This window comes from Alligator mississippiensis, chromosome 2 (assembly GCF_030867095.1).
Source record: "Alligator mississippiensis isolate rAllMis1 chromosome 2, rAllMis1, whole genome shotgun sequence".
NCBI lineage: Eukaryota > Metazoa > Chordata > Crocodylia > Alligatoridae > Alligator > Alligator mississippiensis.
The window spans coordinates 67,261,868-67,287,729 of record NC_081825.1 but is presented as its reverse complement, the minus strand read 5'-3'; the positions used below and the strand labels follow the sequence as shown (position 1 = coordinate 67,287,729).

The window sequence follows — 25,862 nt, the reverse complement described above, 5'->3', positions numbered from 1 at the left end:
CTTAGCCCAGATTTCCTCAAAATGGGTTTTAAGATGCTAGAGACCCTAAATTCTTTTTACATTAAACCACATGTTGGACTCAAACCCATATCAAGACATGGAAAATAGATTTTAGTTTGTCTTCGAAGATTATTTTCCATTCTTGAAAGGACAACCTCCTTAAAAATGAGTAGTTTTGTTGTGGCCTAAACAGTGTAAGAAGGTTTTATGTTTAACTTTTAGCCTCAGTATTAAAAGGCAGGATAGTGGCTTCTTCTGGGTTTGCATATGAAGGACTGCCCATGGGGGTGCCAATTAACTAATTAATCCAGAGGTTCGTTAATCCTCTATGACCCACTGGTAGTTGGGTTCGGGGGTATTAAAGTAAGTTAATTTCTCTGAACATTGATCTACCTCCAGACCCCACTCAGACATAGAAGAAGTAGCTACGTGCTACAACACAGGTAGGTTGAGCAATATAAGCTGTATTACACAACAAAACCCGCACAACTACCCAATGCAATATCCCCGTAACACCCGAGCCACAACACAATAAAATACACCCAATGAGACAATAACCTGATGTAAATCCCAAACCCAATGTCCCTGGTCACAGAAACAATCAACTACAAATTACAATGAGCTCTGGTCACTACACATTATCATTATACACTGAGCATGCCCAGGCCTTAAGAGTAGGCCATGACTTCATCACAGCTGAGAGTTCAAACCCTCTAGAAACTTCTCGCTTTTAGTCATATGGTGCATGCATGGACTTCCACTGTTCTACACATATAGAGAGAAAGAGGGGACAAGGCCTCCCGACTCACCTGGAAAGTTTCCTCTGTCTCTCAGTCACAGCCTCTGGAAGATGAATAGTACCCCTGGAGTCACTGTTTTTTATCTTATCAAAGTTGCTGGGGAGAAAACAGGTAGTGATAGTGTAGCAAAATCCCCAGTTTTTCTTTTTTTTATTTATTTTAAAATGCACTCCCTCCCCTTCCCCAACCATTTCTGACTTTTTCTCTCCCTCTCTATTCCCTAGATAAGTATAAGCGACCTCAGACTTAGCATAAGCTTAAACATTTTTATTTTGGTAGCAAGTGTTTGGTTTTGGATATCCACTGTTTTATATTGTATAATTATTAGGTTTGTATTGATTTTTACTGTTGTATATTGTATTATTATCATTTTTGTATTGATTTTTATTGTTTCATATGGATACTGTATGGTTTAGACCTGTGTTTGTAAGTGAACCAAAGTAATGTCAAGTTTCCATTTTATATGTCAAGCCTCCATCTTGTGTCCTCTGCCTGGGCATCCCATGTTGCAACTGTATGAGTCACGTGCTCCTCCCATGTAAATTGGTTCCCGGATGAATGAGAGTGATTGGGAATGACTGAAATACAATGGTAGCCAGTCTCTACTGAATGGCCTGTAATGACCAGGCCATCACCTCACATTGATTCATCCAGGAGCCACGGACCTCACCCAGGAACAGAGACAAGAACCCAGCATTTGAAAGACATAGGACCCTGCAGAACCAGCAACTCTACCATTGTACCCCACCATTATGGACACCTGAAACTACACATCCCTGCATGGAGGACACATGCTCAGTACTCCAGGGCATGCCTCCTGTCACTAGGGTCACACAAGATCTGCCCCTATAAAAAGGGGGCAGTGAAGACAGACCCAGTGGGACACCCTCTCCATCTGGACCAGCATCATGCCACACCACCTATCTACCCAGAGGACCTGCCTACGACCCCCTCTGGACAATACCTACTGGACAAGGACCCCTTTCCAGCCTGGATAGGTAGCTATCACCCCCCACCCCCTCTTCAACCGAAGACTTGGACTCTGCTTCTCTTCCCCACCTGGACTCCAGCCCTTCCACTGAGTTTCTTTCTCCTGCTGCCATTGTGAGTGCTTGTGTGTGTGTGAACCAGTAACTTCATGGGGGTGTGTAGTGTGTTGTCTGTGTAATACAACTGTTATTTGGACCCCTAAGTTGGGTTTTGCTTTACTATGGTTTGGCCCTGTTCCAGTCTCCTCCCCCTGCTCCTACTGCCTTTTTTCTATGACTTTCTGCTGCCTTTTTCTGCTTTCCTGCTGCCCTGCCATCTTTCAGTCTCTCCTGCCACTTTTCCATTGATTTTCTGCTGTCCATCTCTCTGTTTTCAGGCTTCCCCTGCACCTTCTGTAGTCACCCCTCACCCCCACCCCACAGCTTTCCAGCTCCTCATGGCTGTCCTGCAGTTTTCTTCAGCAGCTGAAGCCTTTCTCCAGCTCCCAGCACCTACTGCTGCTCCCTGCAACTTCTCTAGCTGCTCTGGAGCCATCCTCTAGCTCCCCACACCCAGAGCCCCTCTTTAACACCCACACTTTCCCTTAGTCCCATTTCCCCTCTCCCCACCTACCTTTTCAGCTCCCCTGTAGCTCTGGCTCCAGTCCCAGCCTCTGTGCCAGCATCGCTCCCCAGTTCTATAGGCTTTGGGCATTGTCTTTTAATCAATTAAGATCAATTAACCTAAAGTTACCCCTGAGCCTCAGTTCTTCAGCCCAGGCCCCTCTAGTTTACCAATTCTAATCCTGGTCCTGGTGACTTTCACTCCCAGCAACTTTCACTCCCTACACTCCTACTTTCTTACCTTAACCTTACTACAGGTACCCCAAGCACACACATGCACACTGTACCATCCAAGTTAGGAACTTACCTGTGTGTATGTGTAGGTGGGTGGGTTGTGTGTGTGTGAACTGGTGAGTGCGTGTATGTGTACATATATACATATATGTATATATACATATATATATATGGCATTGTGTGCATGATATACGAATCAGTGATCTGTGTCTAACTTTTGGGGTGTATAGTCCATGTTCTTGAATTGGTGATAGGTATGCATGTGCCTAGGCTGGTTTGGATGTGTATGTGCCTGAGCTGGTAGTGTGTGTGTGTATGCACCTAATTGATTTGTGTGTTTGTATATGTGCAATTGTGTCACACCCTCCTGCCTAACAGCACAATATTGAGATCCTGAGAGTTGGCCTAACCCCGCAGGGCAACAATAGAAAGCAGACAGAATTAAGTTCTCCTCTAGGGTTCATACCAGAGCTGGTCCTATACAAATGTGGGGGGAATTTTACAGTAGTTAAGAAGCTCCCGTGAAACTTTCATGGCCTCCCAGCCTCCCTGGAACAAACTAGGAAACAGAAACTGAATTACAATTCAGTTCTTAATTGCTGTTACAGAACAGCATGATGAATCAATACATTGGAAATAATGAGCTCCCACAAAGTTTCTGGTTCTTTATTGATAGAAATTCTGACATGGGTATAAAACAAAACAAGCATTTTTTTCCATTGCAATTATTAATTTAATATTTAATAAATGTCTTTGATACTGCAGCTTATAAGGGGTTGCTGTTTATTGCTCCTGAAGAATATTGGCTACTGTAAGTTAATAGCAAGAGATGATTGTAGAGTCCATTTGCTTTGAATGTCACTATCTGATCAGCATCCAGAAAGTTAACATGGGGATTTTAGAGCAGTAAGAGATCAGGCACCATAAAAGATTAGTTAACATTATCTAATAAGTTTCATGAAACAGTAACTCTCAGCTATTAGAGAAGGAATGAAAACAAGATAACTGTAGATTAACTTTGATGAGCCAAAAGAAACCACAGAAAAGGAAGATGATTATTAAGGTATCTGTACAAATACCTTCAGTGTTTTGGGGTTGGGCAGGTTGTTTGTTTGTTTGTTTAATAAATGAAAAGAAGCAATGTATACTTCTGTTGTGAAATAAAATATACCTTGACCCAGCACTTGTAGAATATCCTTGACTTGTGTTCACAGACAGTTGGACAGCTTTTATACTTATGGTTTTATTCCTTAAAAGCCTCAGCTGTATTTTCCTAAATAAATACATTGCATATACCTTTCAAATAGTCTTTCTAGCTAAATTATATGTCTGTTCTTTGCAACACTTTTTGATGCAAATTGGAGCTCACCAGCTGATCAGCCAACTGGGTTTATAGGTTTGTTGATCAGAATCCATGGCTTGTTTACCCAGAAAGGTTTGCCTCATTTCCCTCCTCATATATGCTGAATGAACTTTAATAATTATCTACTTTATCTTTCTAGCAATTCTGCCATAAAAAAATAACAGTGCAGAGTCTATGGGCCATAATTCATGTTATATTTATGCTGTGTTATATACATTTAAAACATGAGTATCTGCATGTCCAAGTAGTAAACCAGATGCAATCATATTATAGCAAAGTTATGTCTTTTCATGGGACCCATATCTCCAGATCATATTAGATAACACATGTTCAGTTCTCATCGTACTGCTCCACAGAAATAATACAGATCAAACATTCCAGTTCCAGTTTCTGCTGCTGACAGTCTTGAAAACCAGCTTGAGTGTGGTGCTGGTTCAAGACCATCAGTGGAAGAGACCCAGCTCTCCTTGCAGATTCAGCAGCAGGCCAGTCCAATGGAAGATGTGTTACTGGATGTAATATTAGACTTTAGGTAGGGGCACTGAAGTCATAAAACGCTTGAATAAGAATAGTCCATTCTCTGAACAGAGCATTTATTGAGCGCAGCAATTTGCAATCTTAAGCATAAGACAAAGAAGCAATCAAAAACTCTGTCTAGGTCAAGACACAGTAAGTCATAGAATATCAGAAGCTCTGCCTAAGTCAAAATGCAACATAACAAGCCAAAAAGACAACAGAAAGCCTTGCACAGATCTTTCATAATCCTGAAGGCAGAGGGTCTCCTTGCACCCAGGTATTGAGAAGGTCTTTCTGGGGGATCCACAGGTTTTCTTAGCTGGTGAGGGTGGTCCCACAGGCCTCATCTTTGCCTAGGTTTTTATAGGCAATCTTCACCCTCTGCTCCCCCTCAGGTGCCTTGACAATGGCATGTTTTCACATCTGTCATGTACCCCATGTGTCCAATGTCTCCGGATGTTCCTGGTTTTCCCAGGATTTACCATGTATGTGGTAAAAGGTGACACTGTTTACAGTGTCTGCTGCTCACTTTGAAATGTTAATTTGCTCAATTTGAAATGTAGTCCCTTTGCTTTCTTAGGTCACATCAGTGTTTGAGCAGTCTGGCCCCTCCCCTAATTGGGTCCTCAGGTCAAGCAAGTAGCTTCAAAATCAGTTAAAGGGCCCATGCTTTTTACGATTGTGCCAGGTCTTTGCTAACAGGAATAGCACCTTCCTTCAGCCTGAGCGCCTTCTGGCTCCCTCTGTCTCCTGCCAGCTGCCAGCTGCAGAGACCTGGCTTGGGCAGGTGGCAGGGAGGGCATGGGCTCTTGGTGTGGGGATTGCAAGTTTCACAGGTAGATATGCAAACTGTGGCTCTCAGCACCAGGGTAACTGTAAGGGGAGAGAAGGGGTGTGGGCACAGCACACTTCAGCCCTGTCCAGAACAGGCTGAGATCATAGTAAGCATAACCCTATCACTTCTCAGGATATATTCAAACTTGTAATAAGGCATGGTAATGCTTACTGCAATCTAAATAAAACTCATGTGTAGTCTCCCACATGACAAGGCCCTCAGAGGCACTGAAATATGATCCTTTTTCTCAGGATGTGATGACTTATCTCAGCTACTAACTCGGAAGCTAAGCAGTTGCCACACCTCCAACACTTGCGAATGAATAGTAAGAACCAAGGGTTATTGGTCCATATAGTACCAGAAGCCAGAAATCTATGGCATATACAAGTACTACTGTTGATTGTTGTCTGCACAGTGCTACCCTGCTGAAGATTATGGTGTGACTTATCTCGTTGCCACATTTGTTTTCAGTTTTCTCAGTGTACTCTGTCCTGAATAACTATGCCTTAAACCTGTCTGCACTGTGACTGTTGCAGTGTGCCCCTCTGTCCAGTGCTATCACTTATACAAAAGCTATAAAACTAAAGTTATAATTAGATTATTGTGTCCATATCTAGATTAATTTAGTATAAGGTTGAATGTTTGGTTCAAAGTCAAATCAAAGCTAATGGTGTGAACAAGTTACTTTTATAAGTTGGAAACTTTTTTCTTTGTTAGACTTGATGTGGAAGTTCATTGTTAAGCTTTCAATCTGTGGCTATCGCCTTGTGTAGCAAGGGCTTTTTGGTGATATCTTTTATTGGATTAACTGTATAGTTGGAAGTGATGTTAGATGAGCTTTTGGGTACCCTTACTTGGGTCTTGTGCCCGAAAAGCTTGTCTAACATCTCTCCTAGCTATGTATTTGGTCCAGTAAAAGATATCGCCAAAAACACCCTTGTTTCTCTCTAATGTTCATGAAACAGTGTAGATGGTAAGCACAATATGCAATGTAAATGCAAGGTATTATTGATGGGTACCCCTGAACTTTCACTATGCATTTTCTACTTCGGGAATAGCTTTGTATGTTTTGAAAAGTATTTTATCTAACCAAGGGCATAGAGTAGGTTGTTTAGGCTGGGGGAGATTGCTTGTTGCTTAGTTGCTTAATTGCTGGCCTTGCTAGAAGGAAAGCTGTATCAACAAAGTCCGGAGCTGGAAGGGGGGTTACTTGGGGGGGAGCTGGAAGGGGGGTTACTTGCTGGGCTTGCTATACATTTCATCACATCAGCAAGTTTAACCTGTTACGTAGCTATATAAGGCAGACGCCCACTGAGGTGTGGGTGCTTGCTTTGCGAACGATTGCCAAGCACCACTTTCTGCGCAGAAATAAAGATTAAGTTGGATCCTTCAACCCTGTGTGTTTATTGGCACAAGCGCACCAGGCACGAACTCACCATTGTTTGGGGACAACAATTTCTGGCGACCCAGATGGGACCCTAGCTGACTGCCTTGCCCGGTCCACCTCTTCGGCTCCGGCAACAACTGTGGACGGTGTGAGGGCCAGGCGCCACCGACCTTATTCGTCAGAGGTCTGACCGTCTCCTGGTTGCCTGACGGAGTCAGGGAGGGGCACAACGGCGCAACGCTCGAAGGACCAACTTAATCAGGTGGGACGAGGGAGGTTTCAACGGACTGGTGAGTACTTCTTTCCATATTTTGGGCAGGTTGGGAAAGAGACTGCTTTGAAAGTTCCTACCGTACAGATACCCTAGGCGAGTGAGATCGGGTGGCAGCCCCATGAACTCCCTTTAATCAGTTTGGTTCTGAGGCTGAGCGGCGGTCACCGTCCGGTAGTTGGATAATGGGAAGTAACCAGTCTAAGATTCCACCCTGCAGTCCCTTAGGATGCATTTTGAAAAATTGGCCAAAGTTTGGAAGTGACCCTATGACAAAACAACAGATGATTTGGTATTGCAGTACATGTTGGCCACAGTACCAACTTGCGGATGGTGCAGCCTGGCCGGAGAATGGGTCTTTGGATTATAACACAATCTTGCAGTTACAGTTGTTTTGTAGGTGCCAAGGGAAGTGGGATGAGATGCTTTATGTAGAGGCATATATGACTTTATATAGGGATGAGGTTACACAAAAGTCGTGTGGGATATTTAGGGGAAGTGGGGTAATGGCTTTACGGGGGGTCACCACAGTATGTCCAAAGGAGCTGGAGGAGGAAGATGTGCAGTTGCTAATTGCTCCCATGGCTCCCCCGTCTCATCCTGTGAGCCATGTGTCACCACAGGGGACTTTCACTGCACCTGTAACGGCTTGTCAGGGACTCCCGGCTGGCTCGTCCAGTCTGTCATCCCCCACCTCCCCTGACAGCCTTGGGTTGCCGTCCCCGGGTCCAGCGGATCCGGATGGTAGCAATCTGGTGGTAGAGGGGACTGTAGGAGATGGGGCATTTAGCCCTGTGGCGAGTCGCTTACGATCAGGGGCCCAACCAGTAGTTCAGGCCCCTTTATGACAAGTGGTGGGTCCTGAGGGTGAACCAGTTTTTGTCCATGTGCCATTCAGCACGGCAGACTTGATAAATTGGAAACAGTCTGTGGGCCAATATCGCCAGAATCCAGAGGCAATGGCCCAGTTGTTCTCTACTATTTTCCTCACCCACCAACCAAACTGGATAGATATTCAGGCCTTACTGGCCGCTTTTCTGACTCCAGAAGAAAAGAGGTTGGTCATAGAGAAAGCACGCACGATAGCACAGCAGCGTCACCCAGCCGGTGATGTAGATGAACTTTGCCCTAAGAAAAATCAAGACTGGGATCCCAACACCTGAGGGGGCCGGAAGGAGTTAGAGCTGTATCGGGAGTTTGTGCTGGCTGCTGTCCGGGAGGCTATCCCCAAGCAGAAAAATTTGTCTAAATTGTATGAAGTGCGGCAGGGTCCGAAGGAGGATCCATCCAGTTTTTATGGGAGGTTATGCGAGGCAGCCAGACAGTGGATGGATTTAGATCCGGAGTTGCCAGAAAATGCCAAGATGTTTAACACACTGTTTATAGGACAGTCAGCCCCAGAAATTAGAAGAAAACTACAGAAGACTGAAGGAGCAGCTGGAATGAGCATCAGCCAAATGATTGAGATTGCTTATAAAGTATACTCCAACAGAGATCAGGTTAAGGAGAAAAGGGAAGATAAGAGAATAAAGGCACAGGCGTCGTTACAAGCATCATTGTTGGCAGCGGCAATTGTAGATCAGAGGAGTCGGGGACGAGGCAGGGGAAGTAGAGGGCATAGAGGAGGTGTGGGCTATGCTCCGGGAGGCTACGGCCAGGGTCCCAGGTTGGGACCTAATCAGTGTGCTATTTGCAAGCAGGAAGGGCATTGGAAAAATGAGTGCCCCAAGAGGGAGAAGAAGAGACGAGAGGAGGAAGAAAGATTGTTGATGTTGGATGGTTCTGACCAGGAGTGACGGGGACCGGGGGGCTAACACTGAAGCAATCTCTGTCTCCCCCGACGAGTCCCTGGTTAAAATGCAAGTAGGGGGAGAACTTATTGACTTTCTAGTAGATAGTGGAGCCACGCATTCAGTTGTAACCAATTTTAAAGGTCCCTTATCAAAAACCAAGATCCCCATAATTGGAGCCACCGGCCGGCGGACGTATCGTCCTTTTGTGCCACCCATGGAATGCAAATTGGGAGGAAAGAAAGTGTCTCATCAGTTCCTGTATATGCCTGAGTGCCCCATACCTTTGTTTGGGAGGGATTTGCTGTGCAAATTGCAGGCCCAATTGACCTTTTCAGAGGGGAAAATTACTATGAAGATACCAACTGAGGAAGCCTGGAAAGCTCAGGTGTGTCTCCTATTGCAGGAGGGGGAGGAAGGGAGAATTCCCCCAGAAGTAGAAGACGCAGTAGTACCATGGGTATGGGCAGGAGAGAAGCCAGGAAGAGCCAAACTGGCTACCCCTGTAAGCATTGATTTAAAGCCGGGAATTACCCCGCCCAGGGTGCCACAGTATCGATTGAAAATAGAAGCTTGGAAAGGCCTGGAACCATTGATAAAGAGATTCCTTAAATATGGTTTACTTCGGGATTGTCAATCATCTTTCAATTCCCCCATTTTGCCTGTAAAGAAACCCCACAGTAATGAGTATCGTTTTGTGCAGGACCTCAGAGCCGTGAACAAGGTCACGGTGACCCTCCATCCGGTGGTGAAGGACCCTTATATTTTGCTGACTACTTTGTCTGCAGAGGAACAATGGTTTACAGTCCTGGACCTGAAAGATGCCTTCTTTTGCATCCCACTTGAAAGAGACATCCAAGAGATTTTTGCATTCAAGTGGGAAGACCCAAATACTAGGAGAAAAACCCAATTGTGCTGGACAGTTTTGCCTCAGGGTTTTAAGAACATTCCCACTATTTTCAGCACTGCCTTAAGTACCGACCTTCAGAAGTGGGACAAAGGGACATCAGGAACCCTGTTACAGTATGTGGATGATTTGTTGATTGCAGCAAAAACGAGGGAAGAGTGCCACCTGCTGACCGTAAGTTTACTAAACTTCCTGGGACATGGGGGTTACCGGATATCTTGAAAGAAAGCCCAAATAACAGAAAAAAAAGTACGGTATATGGGATTTGACATCTCACAAGGCCAGAGGATGTTGGGCGCTGAAAGAAAAGAGGCCATCTGTCGGATGGCAGTCCCAAAGACCAAGAGACAGTTGTGAGGCTTTTTAGGGATGGCAGGATTCTGCCGGATCTGGATCCCCAATTTTGGATTAATAGCCAAGGCTCTTTATGAGGCCACTACTGGTAGTGAGGGAGATTTGCAATGGACGGCAGAATGCCGAAAGAGCTTTGGCACTATCAAACAGGCCCTTATGACAGCACCGGCCCTGGGCCCACCCGATGTGAGTAAACCATTTCAACTTTATGTAATCTAAGAAACTTACTTTAGGACAACCAATGACTGTGTATACCCCACATTCAGTGCTGGCGGTGATGAATGCAAAGGGGGGAACCTGGCTTTCCCCTGGACGAATGGCTAAGTACCAGGCGACTCTCCTGGATCAAACCTCTAGTAAGAGGTGACCTACCAGGCGACTCTCCAGTTGCAAACCTCTAGTACCCTGAACCCAGCTACATTGATGCCATTGGAACAGGACGAAAGATTACAGCATGATTGCATTGAAACTATTGAGAGTGTGTATGTTAGTCGGCCGGATCTTAAAGATGCCCCACTACCTAATGCAGACCTTGAATTCTACACAGATGGAAGCAGCTTCATGGACAATGGAACCTGAAAGGCGGGATACGCCGTGGTTACATCATGGGATACCGTGGAGGCAAACGCCTTGCCTCCAAATACCTCTGCACAGAAAGCTGAGCTTATTGCGCTGACCCGAGCTCTCCATTTGGCAAAAGGAAAGATAGCCACTATATACACGGATTCGAAGTACGCCTTTGGAGTCTTACATGCCCACGGAGCTATATGGAAAGAGAAAGGACTCTTAACGGCAAGTAAAAGCCCAGTAAAGCATGGAACAGAAATCCTGAAATTACTTGAAGCCGTGATGGAACCACTAGAGGTAGCTGTGGTGCACTGTAAGGCCCATCAAAAGGGAGATGCTGACGTTATTAAAGGAAATCGACGAGCAGATGCTGCGGCGAAAAAGGCAGCTAGAGGACCAGTTCAAGAGACTCAAATGTTGGCATTGATGCCTCAGGTAGTGTTACCTGAGGAACCTCCCAAATATACTGAAAAAGAGAACCAACTAGCAGAGAAATTGGGAAGCAAAGAACAACAAGATGGATGGTGGGTTTTGCCTGAGGGACAAGTCCTGATGCCAAAACTGATTCTTAGCAAAGTGCTCCAAGAGTACCACCAGAGCACCCATATGGGAGCTGACGCCATGGCCCAAGGTCTCCAAAGAATTGTAGTGGGGCCTAAGATGAGAAAAACAGCAGAACAAATAGTGCGTAGATGCCCTGTCTGTTGTGCCAACAATCCTAAGATTTCCCCCAAACCTCCACCAGGAGCAGGAAGGCAAGGACTATTAGCAGGAGAATGTTGGCAGATAGATTTCTCTGAAGTTCCCAGAAAGGGACACTACAAATACCTGTTAGTGCTCGTGAACACTCTGACTGGATGGACTGAGGCCTTCCCGTGCCCAACCAACCAAGCAAAAGAAGTGGTCCGGGTGAAGCTAAAAGAAATGATTCCACGATTCAGAATCCCAGAGGGATTAGCCTCGGATCGAGGGCCACACTTTGTGTCGGAGGTGACCCAGGCAGTTTCCTGGGCTCTGGGGATACAATGGGACCTTCACACAGCATGGAGACCACAGTCAAGTGGACAGGTGGAATGAATGAATCAGACTCTAAAAAGACAGCTGGCTAAACTTTGCCAGGAAACTCAGTTGAAATGGCCTGAAGCTCTGCCTCTTGCCTTGCTTAGAGTGCGCATAGCCCCTAGAGCTAAATTGGGAGTTAGTCCATTTGAATTAATGTATGGCAAGCCATATCCTAAGAATCCAGTGGTGACGCATGGGAGTCAAATGCATGTAAAAGGGGAAGATTGAGTAAAAGATTATTTGTATTCTTTGTCTGCTGTATTGTCTTCTCTCCACAGGTATGTCCAGGAACGACTTCCACTCCCTCTAGATACACCAGTCCACAAGTTCCAGATCGGAGACAAGGTACTGGTCCGGACATGGAAAGACGAGCCGCTTCAGCCCAGGTGGAAGGGACCGTATCCTGTGATTCTTACTACTCACGCTGCAGTGAAGGTTCAGGGGGTAAAACCGTGGATACACTACACTCGGGTGAAGGCTGCACCAGAAGTACCACCTGCAGGAGAAGTTGCTGAGAGTGTCGCACCGGAAGCCAACACAAACGGACACCGTTGGACAGCAGAGCCAGTAGAAGGACTTAAATTTCTGTTTAAATGTCAACCATGTGGAAAGTAGTTCTTTGCATAGGTGTAATGTTTCTAGAGTCTAAGGGGTTGGTGCATCAAAGGTTCGAGAAGAGTCAAAATGTGTGGGTTCATTTGGCAAAGGACGTATTAAATGTCACTCATTTTTGTTTGGCAGGTGGAATATCAGTTGATGATATTTTCACGTCATGCCTTGTAGGGGTGCCCACTCCATTGGAAGCACTCCAGAATCAGACTTGGTTCACATCTGGGGGAATAGGAGGTCCAATCAATTACACTAACAACTCCATGTGGGGAACCATTACCACAGAAAGTAACGCTAGTACCTTTGAAATAGATTTGTTTACAGTCACCTCCCCTGGTAACACCAGCTGTGCCAATTTTGTGAACTGTACCCAAGCTTGCAAAAGCCTAACCAAAGAAACAAAAATTTTCAATTGCTCAGACATGACTAATGTATCTTGCAACTACGTTCATGTTATATTACCCCGGGGGTGGTTCCTCCTTTGTGGGAAGACTGCCTATTCATATATCCCAGCCAATGCCACAGGAGGCCCTTGTGCTCTAGGCCGGTTGACTGTCTGGCTACCAGGTATGCCTAAGATCTCTAGTAAGCGTCATTGGAGAGGTTTGAAGGTGCTAGATGAATCCTGTGATAGTGACATAAACCTCCTGAGTGAGGCCGAGGTAGTGTCCTTAGCAGTTTTCCTAGTAGGGGTGCCAGGCCTAGTAGTGGACGCTGAGAGGCAGCTTGGTAAGGTGGCCTGTGCCCTGGCAAAGGGCCTAAATACAACTTCACAGGCCCTAGCTGCCCTCAATATTGAAATGAAAGAACTAAGAGGAGCTACTCTGCAAAATAGAGCAGCCATAGATTACCTGTTGCTGAGGCATAACCATGGATGTGAAGAGTTCAAGGGAATGTGTTGTTTTAATTTGACAGATAACTCCGAGTTGATAGAGTCAAAAGTGCAGAAGTTAAAAAAGGTTCTGTCCCACATTAAGCAAGGGGAAGGGTTCGACTTCTCATGGCTTACTTCTTGGCTTCCTAATTTTTCATGGCTTAAGCAAATTTTCCTATTAATTGTGGCAAGTATGTGTATTTTCTTGATGATCTGTTGTGGGATACAGTGTGCGCCAATGTGTTGTGAGATACTCAAGAAATCAATTTCTTCCCCAGTTCACCGCGTGATGTTTGTAAAATCATCAGTTACAAACCGGATCCAAAACAATCGGGAGGAAGCAAAAAGATTTCTGGAGATGAGAAAGATAGTCAAGAACTATGGGCCTTTTCCATAAGGGCCATAGTTTTGAAGTGGGGATTTGATGGGTACTCCTGAACTTTCACTATGCATTTTCTACTTTGGGAACAGCTTTGTATGTTTTGAAAAGTATTTTATCTAACCAAGGGCATAGAGTAGGTTGTTTAGGCTGGGGGAGATCGCTTGTTGCTTAGTTGCTTAATTGCTGGCCTTGCTAGAAGGAAAGCTGTATCAACAAAGTCCGGAGCTGGAAAGGGGGTTACTTGCTGGGCTTGCTATACATTTCATCACATCAGCAAGTTTAACCTGTTACGTAGCTATATAAGGCAGACGCCCACTGAGGTGTGGGTGCTTGCTTTGCAAACGATTGCCAAGCACCACTTTCTGCACAGAAATAAAGATTAAGTTGGATCCTTCAACCCTGTGTGTTTATTGGCACAAGCGCACCGGGCACGAACTCACCATTGTTTGGGGACAACATTATTACAATAAAGAAGTGATTAAAATGTGTTGTTTTACTTGTATGGGCTTGATTCTAAGTCTAGTCAAGTTCAGGGAAAAAACATACAACAAAGAATAATATTCTAAAAGTCTTTGTATGTGCTTTGCATCTATAGATATAAAGCATACTCATCAATTTACACAGGGGAAAAATGAGGCCATGGAAAGGTTAAATGGCTTGCCCAAGGTCACCTTCTGGTCAATGACAGATCTGGAAATAGATAACCAGCTACTTGAATGCTTGTTCCCTTAGCTGCAGTACCTCTAGACAATTCTACACCAATATGGTGTTCATAATCTTGTGTTAGGTGCTCAAGTTCCCCCATGAAACCACGGTGAGAGAAAGGTAAGTGTCCATGAAATGAATTAACAGAAGCCAGCTTGTTGAACAGGAAGCCTAGCCGAAAGGAAATGCTAAGGAGAGGATTTTTCCCCTTGTTTTGGCATGAAGATTGCCTCTTTTCTTTCTTTTTTCTATTCAGACAAGGAGCTAAAAAGATCAGTCATTCACACAGGTCTACTCCTGACCTTTTGTTACTAGAATCAGAATCGTCAGTTTAAACTATATGTGGTCAATCATATCCATAAAAGAAACAGAAAGTTCCTCAAATATACCAAACTATCCTCCACCTAGATATTTTTGCCACCTAGGATTTAAAAGATGATGACAGGGTAGAGAACTTTTTTGTTTATATCAAAATTGAACCTCATAACTTCAAAAATTTCCTTCAGTACAATCATTTGGATTAAAATTATGATGTTTACTTCTATAATGTGCACTCAATGATTTTAATTACCAGGGCTGTTTGGCAGCACCAGGGCTCAATGTACTTGCCTCTCATACTATGCTGTTTAAGGTATGATCCTCGGCTGATTCTCACCCAGACCCAAATCTAGATTTGAGAAGGATACTAGCAAAGATATATTTTTAACTTGTATCACTGCAGTCAGTACTTGCACTTCTAGGCTGTGTTCAGATGAGCATGCATGTATAGTTTATGGTGCCTCAAAGCTGTTTGAGACACTGCAAGGTACATGTGGTGCACATGCTCCCATTCACCATACTGCTAATTTGAGCACAGCACCAAAGACACTGGGAGATTCTGGTGCCAAATAAAACAACGCCCCCCCAAAATGTGGTGCGATACACACAGCAACAGCATGCACTGCCAGAATTGGAGCCTGGCCATTCAGGGCCATGTTCTGGCTCTTGGTCAGGCTCTGTGAGGTTGGATCAGTGGCACTGCTGCCCTGGGAGTCCCCCCAGACCCCAGTGCTAGCCCCAGCCTCCCCCGCCCCACCCAGGACAATTTGAGGCACACCAGAGTGCACATGCAGTGGTGTGCCCTTGGGCAAAAAGCAGCAGCACAAATATGTGCCACTATTTGTGCTGCAGCAAATACGCACACCTGCACATGCGCGTTTATCTGGATGTGCCCCTAGACATCTGCACTGAGGTTCAAAACTATAACTTATCATAGAGTAATTTAAATAATGTGTTAAACAATAACAGCAGCTAACTGTGCTTGAATGTTTTCTCTCTAATTCTAAGCTGTCACTGTTCAGTAGTAAATATTTTCTCAAGTAATAAAAATCAAACGTTTTGGCCATGTTGCTGAATTGCCCACATTCCAGAGAACTCATGAATATATACTGCATTACAAACAATGTGACTATTTTCAGTTTACTAAAGCAAGTATTCAGATAACAGTACTTTAAAGTGAGGAAAATTGCAATTGTAAGCCAAAATTGTTTTTACAGCATAATAAACACTAATATGTTAGTGTGAAGGTCAAATAGCACATGCTAAATATGCTGTAACCAAAATGCAAAGCTAGCTGCCTTATTTAATAACACCTTGGCAACTGTCTTTCCATTAAGCATCTCAGATTTCTTCCATAAGTAGTCATCTCTTCATAGATAATTGGACACACTTTCAAAATCAGCATTCATTCACACTGCCTGATCTTCCTAGTGATTACCTTAAAATTCATTTTCAGGAAAACACACCCACATACACATATATTCACTTACCCCTGGACCAGCTGATGTTTCTGACAATATGGCCAGGGTAGTTTCCATAGCTCCACTACTACAAAGGTCTGTTCAGAGTAAGATATGGAACACTATATGTACATCATGCTTTTCAGAGTTCTTTTTCAACCTTGTGCATATTAATCTGCTTCTCAGGAAATTAACAGTAGATGAATTTGATTCTTTATACACAAAAATCTATTAAAGCAGGTTTCCAAGGTACTTTTCAAATGAAATATATTCCTCTTTGATACGGTCTGCACTTGGTGACATATGTTCTTTTGTCTGTCCCCTTAAAAAGTGGCTGTCTCTTATTTTCCTACCTCAAAACATGAGTTCTGTGAAAATGCTGCCACTAGCTAGTGTTTTTTTTTTTTGTACTTCCATTCCAACAATTGTTCCTTTCATGTCTATAAAATTATCAAGAATGAGAATAAAGCAATGGATTGTCACAGAATTTTTGCATTGTATATGATCAAGCATATGTGCTATCTGGAGAGTCAGTATCTAGGTATTGCTGCCTCCTGATACTGTGTAAACATAGATGAATCTGAAAGGTGCAAAACAATAGGCAGCTGGTTTCAGAGCCAATATATAATCCTCCAAGAGGAAATACAGGAAATGTTTACAAATCCATTAACACCCCTAACCCTTACTATTTTCTGAACCAACAAACTGTCAGGTTTTTATAGAAAAGGAAACAACTAATTGAAAATATACCCTTAGAATACTAAGAATACCTAGAATGCTATTGCTTAGAATACTATTTTGTTAATCCTAAACAATGGAAAAATATAATATTAGAATGCTTTATTATATTGTTCAAAAAACCCTTCTGATGGGGGAGTGGGGAATCCATGAAAGGGGCCTCATTTTATCTGACATCTTAAACTGTATATTAAGATCTTGAATATTTAACCAACTCTCCAGTTTCAAAGTGACCAGGGTCTGCATGCCCTTTTGGGTGACACCAGTGAGAGCTGTATATCTTACGGTCTAGCACAAGCCACAGCCCACGCCCCTTGCTGCATAATGCATGTGGGCACCCATCAGAGTAGCACATTCAGGGTGCCCCAGTCTCACCCTCAGCTCCCCAGCCATAGTTTCCTCCACCGCATCGCACTGTGGGCTCCCTCAGAACCACGGGCTGTGCCACAGTGCACTGTACCTTTCCCTGGGGCAGGGGAAGGAAGAGAAAGCTTGAGGAGGGAACAGGAACCTATAAACCCCCACAGCAGGAACCTATAAACCCCAACTGCTGTGACAGCTGGAGTAATATCTGGGCAAGTCTACATGAGATGCTTTACTCAAGATTAGAGCAAATTACTGTGCAGTAAGCATCACCATCTACACAGTGCAGATGCTTACTGCGCAGTAATTTGCTCTAAACATGAGTAAATTTGCTATCTGTTCCATACAATTTTCTTGTGATTACTTATTGTGCCAAACAGATCATGTAGACAGCTGACCAGGAGCAAATGTGCTCCCAGTCAGCTGGGCAGCAGGGGGTGAGAGATTGCTCCCTGCCCCTGGGAGCTGGCTGCTGCCAGGATGGGCTCCACCACCGGAGCCCAGATAGAGCCAATGTCCCCCTGACCGTGCAGTGGGGAGCTCCCATCCCCTGCTCTGCAACTGGTAGTGGGGATTGGGAGATTTGAATCTCCCAGCCCCTGTTCCCTGATTGCAGAGCAAGGGCACTTACATAAGGGCCTTAGATAAGAGCTTTCTTCTGCAATTGCAAAACAGGGGCTGGGAGCTTCCTGCCGCTGGGGCAGGGGGGCATTGTCCCTGCCACAGCAGGCAGCTCCCAGGGACAGCCAGCAATCTCCCAGCCCTCACTAGGAGACATGTGTCTCCTGGCCCTGTGCTCCCTGCCAGCCTCTGGGGTAGCACCCAGGGGGAGCCTACAGCTCTCCCTGGCTGTGGCATGGGACTGGTACAAGGCCAGTGGGGGCAGAAGCAGACTTTTGCCATAAGCAGCAAATCTGCTTCTACTTCCTTGAATGTGTAGATGCCTGCCAGGGTGGATTTACCCTAGAGTAATTTACTCTAGGGTAAATCCACCCCAGAGCATTTGCACATGTAGATGCACCCCCTGAGTGGTAGCCCAGGACCATAAATTTACCCCTCATAGGCCTCCAGTTGGACAGCACTAATTTATCCATGTACCTTTAGTCCTTTATAAGTCATTGAGTCTGCAACATTTAATTCCATAGGAATCCACCTGGGTGAAAGGGCTAATCTACTTAGTTGTTTCTGTAGGGTTGGTGCCTAATATTGTTTGTTTTAATTTATTAAAATTTCTAGTATTTGGGGTAATATGGACAAATAAGGGCAACTCATATATTCCCATCACCAGTTGTTTCATATACAAACATTCTTGAACAATTGTGAATTTGAAATGGTTTAATATAAAAGTATGCATCTGGTTTATTAACAAAAAACTGTACCTGTATAAAGATGGACTTGACCATAGTTATTACTTTTGCTTTGGTTCTGGTTTTTTCCCATTCTGCCTAGGTTTTCTTAAATTATAAGAGCTTGAGGGAGGATGATATAGTTTAAGGGTGTGTCTACATTTCCATTAATGCGCTGTAGTTACTGCACATTAAGTTTAGTACTTGGTTAACCAAGTACTAAATCAATGCTCAGTAACTTGCACTACTGCACAGTAGTACCAGCAAATGGGTTTTTAATGACGCTTACTGCACAGTAGCCTAATACTACCATGCAGTAATGTATTAGCATGGTTTTTGTCCGGCACACTACTACATAGTGTTGTTAGGCCACTGCATAGTTAGCGTTTCATGTAGACATGACCTAATTTGCCTAATTTCTGTGGAGCTATAATATCAAATGAATCATAACCTTCACATACACAAATTATCTCAATGGTATTATTCAAATGAGTAAAGGCTGCTGAATCTAATTAATATTTTAACTCAATCTGATAATTTCCTGCTCTTTGTAACAGAGGAGGTGAATGAATTGAGATTTTTCCAGGGATTATTATTTTTATTATAATGTTGGAGAATAGTAAATGAAAGTAAATGCATAGCTACTCTATTTTTTATGTCTTCCCTTGTTTATTCAAAAAATATGAAAAGATCACATTGAAATCTAGCAGATTGTTCAAAATTGCTTAAATATCTAGTAAAGCTGTTCAAAGGATAAATACTTTTATAAGAACTTGGTATGTGTTCTGTTAAATCTTCTATTAAAATAGCTCCACAATACTTATTGATCTGGATAGTAATTTTTTATATTGCATGCCAAACAATCATTTAGTCCTTCTACTAAGCTGTAAATCACTGTGCTTCAGTGATATAAATATATGTGATTAAGCTCATCTCCTTTCCTTTAATGTTCTTATCCTTTGTTAAAGACAGCAGCTGCTAAAATCATACAGCGTAAAAATTTTCATAGATATCTTTCAGGTAGGGCATAAGGTACTACAGCAGTGCCAATTCAATTTTGACTGTTACTACAACAATATTTTTCTTCTAAATCAGAAGTTGTAGGTTTACTGCAATCTTTGACAGAGACTATCATTCAATTTCTTTATAAATATATTGGTCTGTCTGCAAAAAGCTGTATAGCGTACAGAAGATTAGAACACATATTATTAATGTTTAACAAAAATGGTAGGAGTCTCACAGGTGTGTCTGTGTAGACATAAAATGCATAAACAGATATACTTGTAAATCTAGGAACACTGCTTCCAGTTCAGTCCATTTTAATCAAAATCTTCAAAATCCACTAAAACAATAAGGTAAATAATAAAGCATCCAGATGTCAGAGTTAGGGTAAGCCTGGAGACCCATCTTGATACCTCACATTTTGAACCACAAAGCTGAGCCTTGGCATATTTCCAATTTCCCAGTACTGGCTAAATCCTGCCATTAAATCCAAATACATGTATTTAGAAGTACGCCAAGCTACATATGGTAGTCAGATGATGATACTGCTAAACCTCCTTCTAATCTCACTAACACCAGTTTTACATGGCTATGACCTCATTAACTTCACTAAAGTGTCTCTTCATTTACATTACTATAAATGTGATCAGAATTGGATCAAGTTTAATACCAATGATGAAAAAAATAGTTGCCAAATATTTAAGTTTTCTTTTAAATTTGGAAGTAGTTGGATATGGAATGAAAACCTATTCTGCTTTTTCCTAGTTTCATGCTTGCTTCATTGATAGGTCAATTACTGCCAGTAAGTATTAGGTAACATTTTGCATTCAGTTTCTAAACATTTCATTTAGCTTTTTTAAATATTGTTTTAATCTAAAGTAATGCATTCATTTATATAAATTAAAATATAAGATAATATTCTAGATAATATTCTAGTTAAAGATTATTGTCCTGATTGTATGTGTACATGTAGCTGCAGTGACTCATTTCAGGAGTATCTCCATTGTGGTTTCTCTATAAGGCAAGAAATAGTATAGATATTTTCTAAATGGTTGAATTTGCTTTTTTAAAGCAAAGTCTGGTTTTATTTGAATACTTTGAACTATGTAGCATAAGAGTGTATATTGAATTATTTCAAATCTCCATATTTTTTTCCACAGTAGTTTGAGCTCTTAAAAGACCCAAGGATTTCACCAAGTTTTATATGCACAAACTCATACTAGTAACCATTCTTCAAATAACTGGATAGAGCTCATTATTGCCATGTTTTTGACAAGATGGGTCACTACTTAAATCAGACAAATATCCTATTGACTTCAACATATCACTCTGATTGTCCCATCTTTGCCCTCCTGTAAGGTTGTATATTAAATATAGTGCCTTCACACTATTCTTAGCACATGCCAGGCCAGCAGGCTTCTCAACAGGTTACATTTCCCCAGACTGAGCTCTGTGGTGCCATCGTTAGATTGCTATTGGTATTGCAGTTTAATAGCTTAAAACAAAGTTGGTTATGTCTGAATTTTATTAAATGTTTCTGTGCCTGTAACATAAGAGACACCTTAACAGTAATTACATTCTCTTTGTAAAAGTAACATTGCCATTTGAATAGTGTATTTCAATGATTATTTGTTCATGACCAACATACTGCAGAAGATAAGTAAATGTGTTAGTTAGTATGGAGATCTAATTTTTTATCTGTAGTTTATGTCATCCCTAAGACATTATAAAAGCAAGATCCTTGCTTCAGAATCTTATGGTCTAGGATATGGCAGGGAAAGTTTATAATAACAAAATCTGGAGGTAGTTTGCACAAAAAATGTTTATGCTGTTTATTTTGTAGGTAAATTAGTATAAACTTGAGTCCAAAAAAGTGTTTCAATCTTTATGAAAAAACTTATTAGAAGGTAAATCCAGGCATTTTGAGTGGGATTTCCAAAAGCGCCCAAAAAAGTTGTGAATATAAATCCCATTGACTACAACTGGGACTTTAAGCTTCTAAACCCCTTAAATATTTTTGAAAATCCTCTTAGACAGTGTGCATGGGTAGTAGTTCCCTGAGTACTTGGCTTTTGTCCTAAAGCAAAGAAAATAAATATTAAATCCACAAACCCCACCTTCTCTGTACTCAACTCTGAAGCCATGAAATGCAATCCTTCAAATCCTCCAGTGGTGTTAATACTTCTCAGTCTTTGCCACAGTGGAACAGCAAATCTTTCATGGCTCATAACAGTTTTCACATTGCGTATGTAAAACTAAAGCCATTAGAGGTTATACTATTCTTAGCTGGCGGAGATACAATTAAAACTGTTTCCAATGTGAAGGTTTCCTAACAGGACTAAAAGTCCTCTGGAACTGGTTTACCTGGCTCTATCCTCTAGCCTCATCAGGTAGATCCAAGTTGGACATTCTGTAAGTTACAGTCCTTTTCTAATAAGCTGTCTTGTTTGAATCATTTCCAAAACAGATTTTTTTTTTCCTTTATATTTAATGAATTCACAGGTACAGTATTTCCAGCGTTGTAAGAAACCTAGGAAATCTATCAAATAAAAAATGAAATGTTTTCCATGTGTCACTAGTGAAGTTAACTGCCCAGAATTAATATCAAGCTTTATATTCTCTTCAAAAGATCAGAGTTGTTTTGAGGCAATTCATTATTTATACTTTTGACTTTACTTGAAATAATACAAGTAATTAAACCAGTACAGAGGGGCATTGGGTCAAAATCTGATATGATATGAAGTAGTAAAAGCACTTCTGTTGTATAATATCTCAATTGTGTTTTAGTTGAACAAGCAGCAATGTCTATTTATAGGCTTTCTAAAAGTGTAGTGTCTTTGTACTCCCTATAATTTAAAATATGATTACTGTTGACTAGATGTGTCTTTGTAAGAGCATATGCACCCTGGCCAAAAAGGGGACAACATTTGTAAAAAATATTTTTTGTATTAATTCAAGGCATCTGTGGAGAAAACTTACCTCAGTCAGAGGAGAGGCAATGGGACACCATGCCAGCAAGCTGATTACAGCGAAAGTGAAACCATGGTGGCTGGAGTAACTGCGGGCGAAGATCAAAGGGAAAACCCATGATGGATCCAGAAGGAGCCAGGAACGGCTCCCCCATCTGCCTGGAAGCACTTTATAAAAGCGTGCTGGGGGTGATTGGCTGGGTGGATGCCTGGCACCAAGATAAAAAGCCCAGCAGAAAGGAAGCTGGGGGGGACCAGAAGCAGTGTCCCCAACCAGCTCAGAGAAGTCAGAATGCCCAGGTGATCCTGGTGAGGGGATGTGGTGGCTCCCATGGAAAGGGAGCAAAATGGGGACACTGGGCCAATGAGGGCCCAAGGAGTCACTCATGGGGCCGGCGTGGACAGAGGTTGTCAGCAGCAATGACTGGGACACTGGCAGAGGCAACGGGGACAGAACCATGATGAGGATGACAGACGGCAGGTACCAGACCCGGGGAGGAAATGATACAGCAAGGAGGGCTGAAGCCCAGGCAGAGTCAGATGCTAGGTAAGCCAGGAGCAAAGAGAGGCCACAGGGGATGCTCACTAGACATACCACTAGTAGTCAACAACTGCAGCCCCTAAGGGACTGAGCGCCAGGGAGGGCCAGGACATTGGTCCTGATGAACAATATCACAGTTGGCGTAAGGCAGAGTGTAGGAGATGTAGAGCCCCGAGAAGAAATATTGTGAGGATGACCAAGGGAAAGTACCAGGGAAGGCAGGACCAGACATTCTCCTCCTGATAGGAAACTACCATATTTTTGCACATATATTCTGCAGAGTATATGTGATTTTACAAAAAAATGAATGGCGGCAGGCTATACAGGGGTGCGGGCTATTGGCGGACTTTTTTTCCCCACGGGGGGGCCGGGGCCAGGGCGGGCTGCGCCACCTCCCCACTGGGCCCAGGCAGGCCGGGCTACATCGCCGCTGCTGCTGCTGTGGTGGCCAGGGTTGACTGTGCTGCTGTAGGGGGCCAGAGCTGGGGCTGGGGCTGGGGCCAGGGTGGGACGGGTTGCACAGTGCTGCCTCTCCACTGGGCCCAGGCAGGCCAGGCTGCGCCGCTGCTGGGGCTGGCTGCGCCGGGCTGTGCTGCCACTGCCGCGGGGGCCAGGGTAGGCTGCGCCGCGCTGCCTCTCTGCTGGGCCCGGGCAGGCTGGGCTGCACCGCTGCCACCGCAGGGGCTGGGGCCAGGGTGGGCTGCACCATGCTGCCTCCCTGCTGGGCCCAGGCAGGCCGGGTTGTGCCGTCGCTGCCGTGGGGGTCGAGGTGGGCTGCACCACCTGCCCTCTGGGCCCGGGCAGGCTGCACTGCACCGCCGCTGCCACAGGGCCTGGGCCAGGGCGGGCCAGGCTGCATAGCCTCCCCGCTGGCCCCGGGCAGGCCGGGCTGTGCTGCTGCTGCCGGGGCGGGTCAGGCTGCACCGGCTCCCCATGTATACACTGCCACGGGAAATACACGGGTGCAGCATATACATGGACTTATTTACAAAAATGCAATTTTCCACAGGTTATACGAGGGTGAGGCTTATACCCGTGGGCGGGGTATATGCGCGAAAATACTGTACTTATCATCAAGACATGGCAGGAGAGACCCCTAGGGGAACTGACCCGAGTTCACTCCCAATAGCCTGGCCACGCAGCCCAAGAAGCCACGGCGAGGTTCGAGAAGAACCCAAACATGTGACACTCGGGGGATAGGCACGGAAGGGTACAGCATCCCAGAGTGCCATGGACTCCTGGTTGAGAATCACTGTATTAAATATCCTCTGTTGTTTTCACTGGAGATAGTTATGAAGTCAAATTTGCTATTTAAAGTGTTTAATATATAACAGTATGATATGATATGATATGATATGATATGATATGATATGATATATAACTTAGCATGATTGTTTTGGTGGTCTTCTGAAACATGACTCTAACCATCTATAGGATCCTTAGTCTCTGGCGCACTTCCATGAACTAGCAGAGACATCATAAGTAAACAAATATTGTGTATGTATATGAGTATGCTTCAACTGCTGCTGCTTTGGTTATGACTGTAGATAGCCTAGTGGCTGATAGAAGTTAACATTAAAACTTCATCTGTGGTCTTGCATCTTGCCTGAAATCTTACCACCCTGCAAAAAATTGATTTAAACACCTTTCTCACAACTAAAAAAAATACACCCTCTGATCTTTGGTGTATCTTTGCACTCTGGAATAAATAATCCTATAGGTATATACCAGTGATTCTCAACCAGGGTGTTGGGGAACTTTGAGATCCTTTGAAGGATGCCTGCAAAAACTGTGAGGAGATAAGCAGGTAAGGGCAGGCTCAAGATTTCCTTGGCTGGCTACTCCCCCATTCCCAGTGTCTGACCCCTCTGCAAGGAGGTAAGTACTGTAATAAATAAATTTAGTTTTTGAAATAGAGTCCTGCTTAATTCATAAAAGTTATGGAATGGTGCTTTGAGTCTAATGAGGGATGTCTTGAGTCTAAAAAGGTTGAGAATTACTGGTATATGCAGTGATAACATTTTGAAATTTTAGCCCAAAGTGACTTGCACAAAGACTCATGAGATGCTTATGAGAAAGAGAAGTAGAAATAAATGGTTTCAATTGTCATATCTTAGGTCTAGAGTAGACACAAGACCATTCTTCTCTCACACAACTGCTATTGTTCATCCATTTTGACAGACACCTTTCTATTTTTTTTTAAATCACTAAAAATGAATAATTTAGGTTAAAATTAAAATAACTATTTTGTATTCCTTTAAACGTAGAAGGAACCAAACCTACACCTCAGTCCAAGGTAGATTATAGAGATATATTAATAACAGCTGTTGAAAATAAATATCAAGGCTATGGCAACTTAACATTTTCTTATTCTTTTTTAAAACAAAACAAGAACAATTATAATGCAAAATATTTTTAATGCCATGGTAAGATGATGAACCAACGAGCAGAAAATAATTAAAAGAGGAAGCTAATCCTCACTTAACAAAATTAATCTATCTTTTCCACTTATATCAAGGGTTGGCAGCCTATGGCCTATGGAGCCACTGGAATCAGCCAACAGAGCTTTGGCAGTATTCAGAAGCAGGTGGTTTTGCTCTCACCACATCCAGGGGTTTTGCCAATGTCACACTGTAGTTAGCTGGCAGAGAGAAGTGGCAGTGGGAAAAGCTGAAAACCCCTGACTTAGATACTTAGTCCAAGTAACACTCATAATATTATGTATGTATTACATGAGCAAGTTACCATATTTTCTCTCATAACACATGCTCCCAAATAAAATACGCACCTTGGTTTTTGGATAGGCAGAATGAAGGGGAAAAAATACAGAATGATGGCCATGTAGAGCAGGGGCAACACCTAATCTTCAGCTTATTC

The 25,862-nt window shown here is 43.3% G+C and overlaps 1 protein-coding gene across 1 annotated transcript; it reads left to right on the top strand.

Annotated features, from left to right (window-relative positions):
- Window positions 1-10,628: 10,628 nt before the first annotated feature.
- On the top strand, window positions 10,629-13,100 carry LOC132248556 (uncharacterized). Its single transcript, XM_059721804.1, has 2 exons — window positions 10,629-12,575; window positions 12,684-13,100. Exon 1 carries the CDS (start codon window positions 10,899-10,901, stop codon window positions 11,691-11,693), a length of 795 nt encoding a protein of 264 aa, XP_059577787.1. The 5' UTR covers window positions 10,629-10,898; the 3' UTR covers window positions 11,694-12,575; window positions 12,684-13,100.
- The last annotated feature ends 12,762 nt before the right edge of the window (window positions 13,101-25,862 follow it).

Coding starts and splice junctions, on each gene's coding strand:
- LOC132248556 (XM_059721804.1), top strand. CDS start 10,899: ATGGAACCACTAGAGGTAGCTGTGGTGCACTGTAAGGCCCATCAAAAG.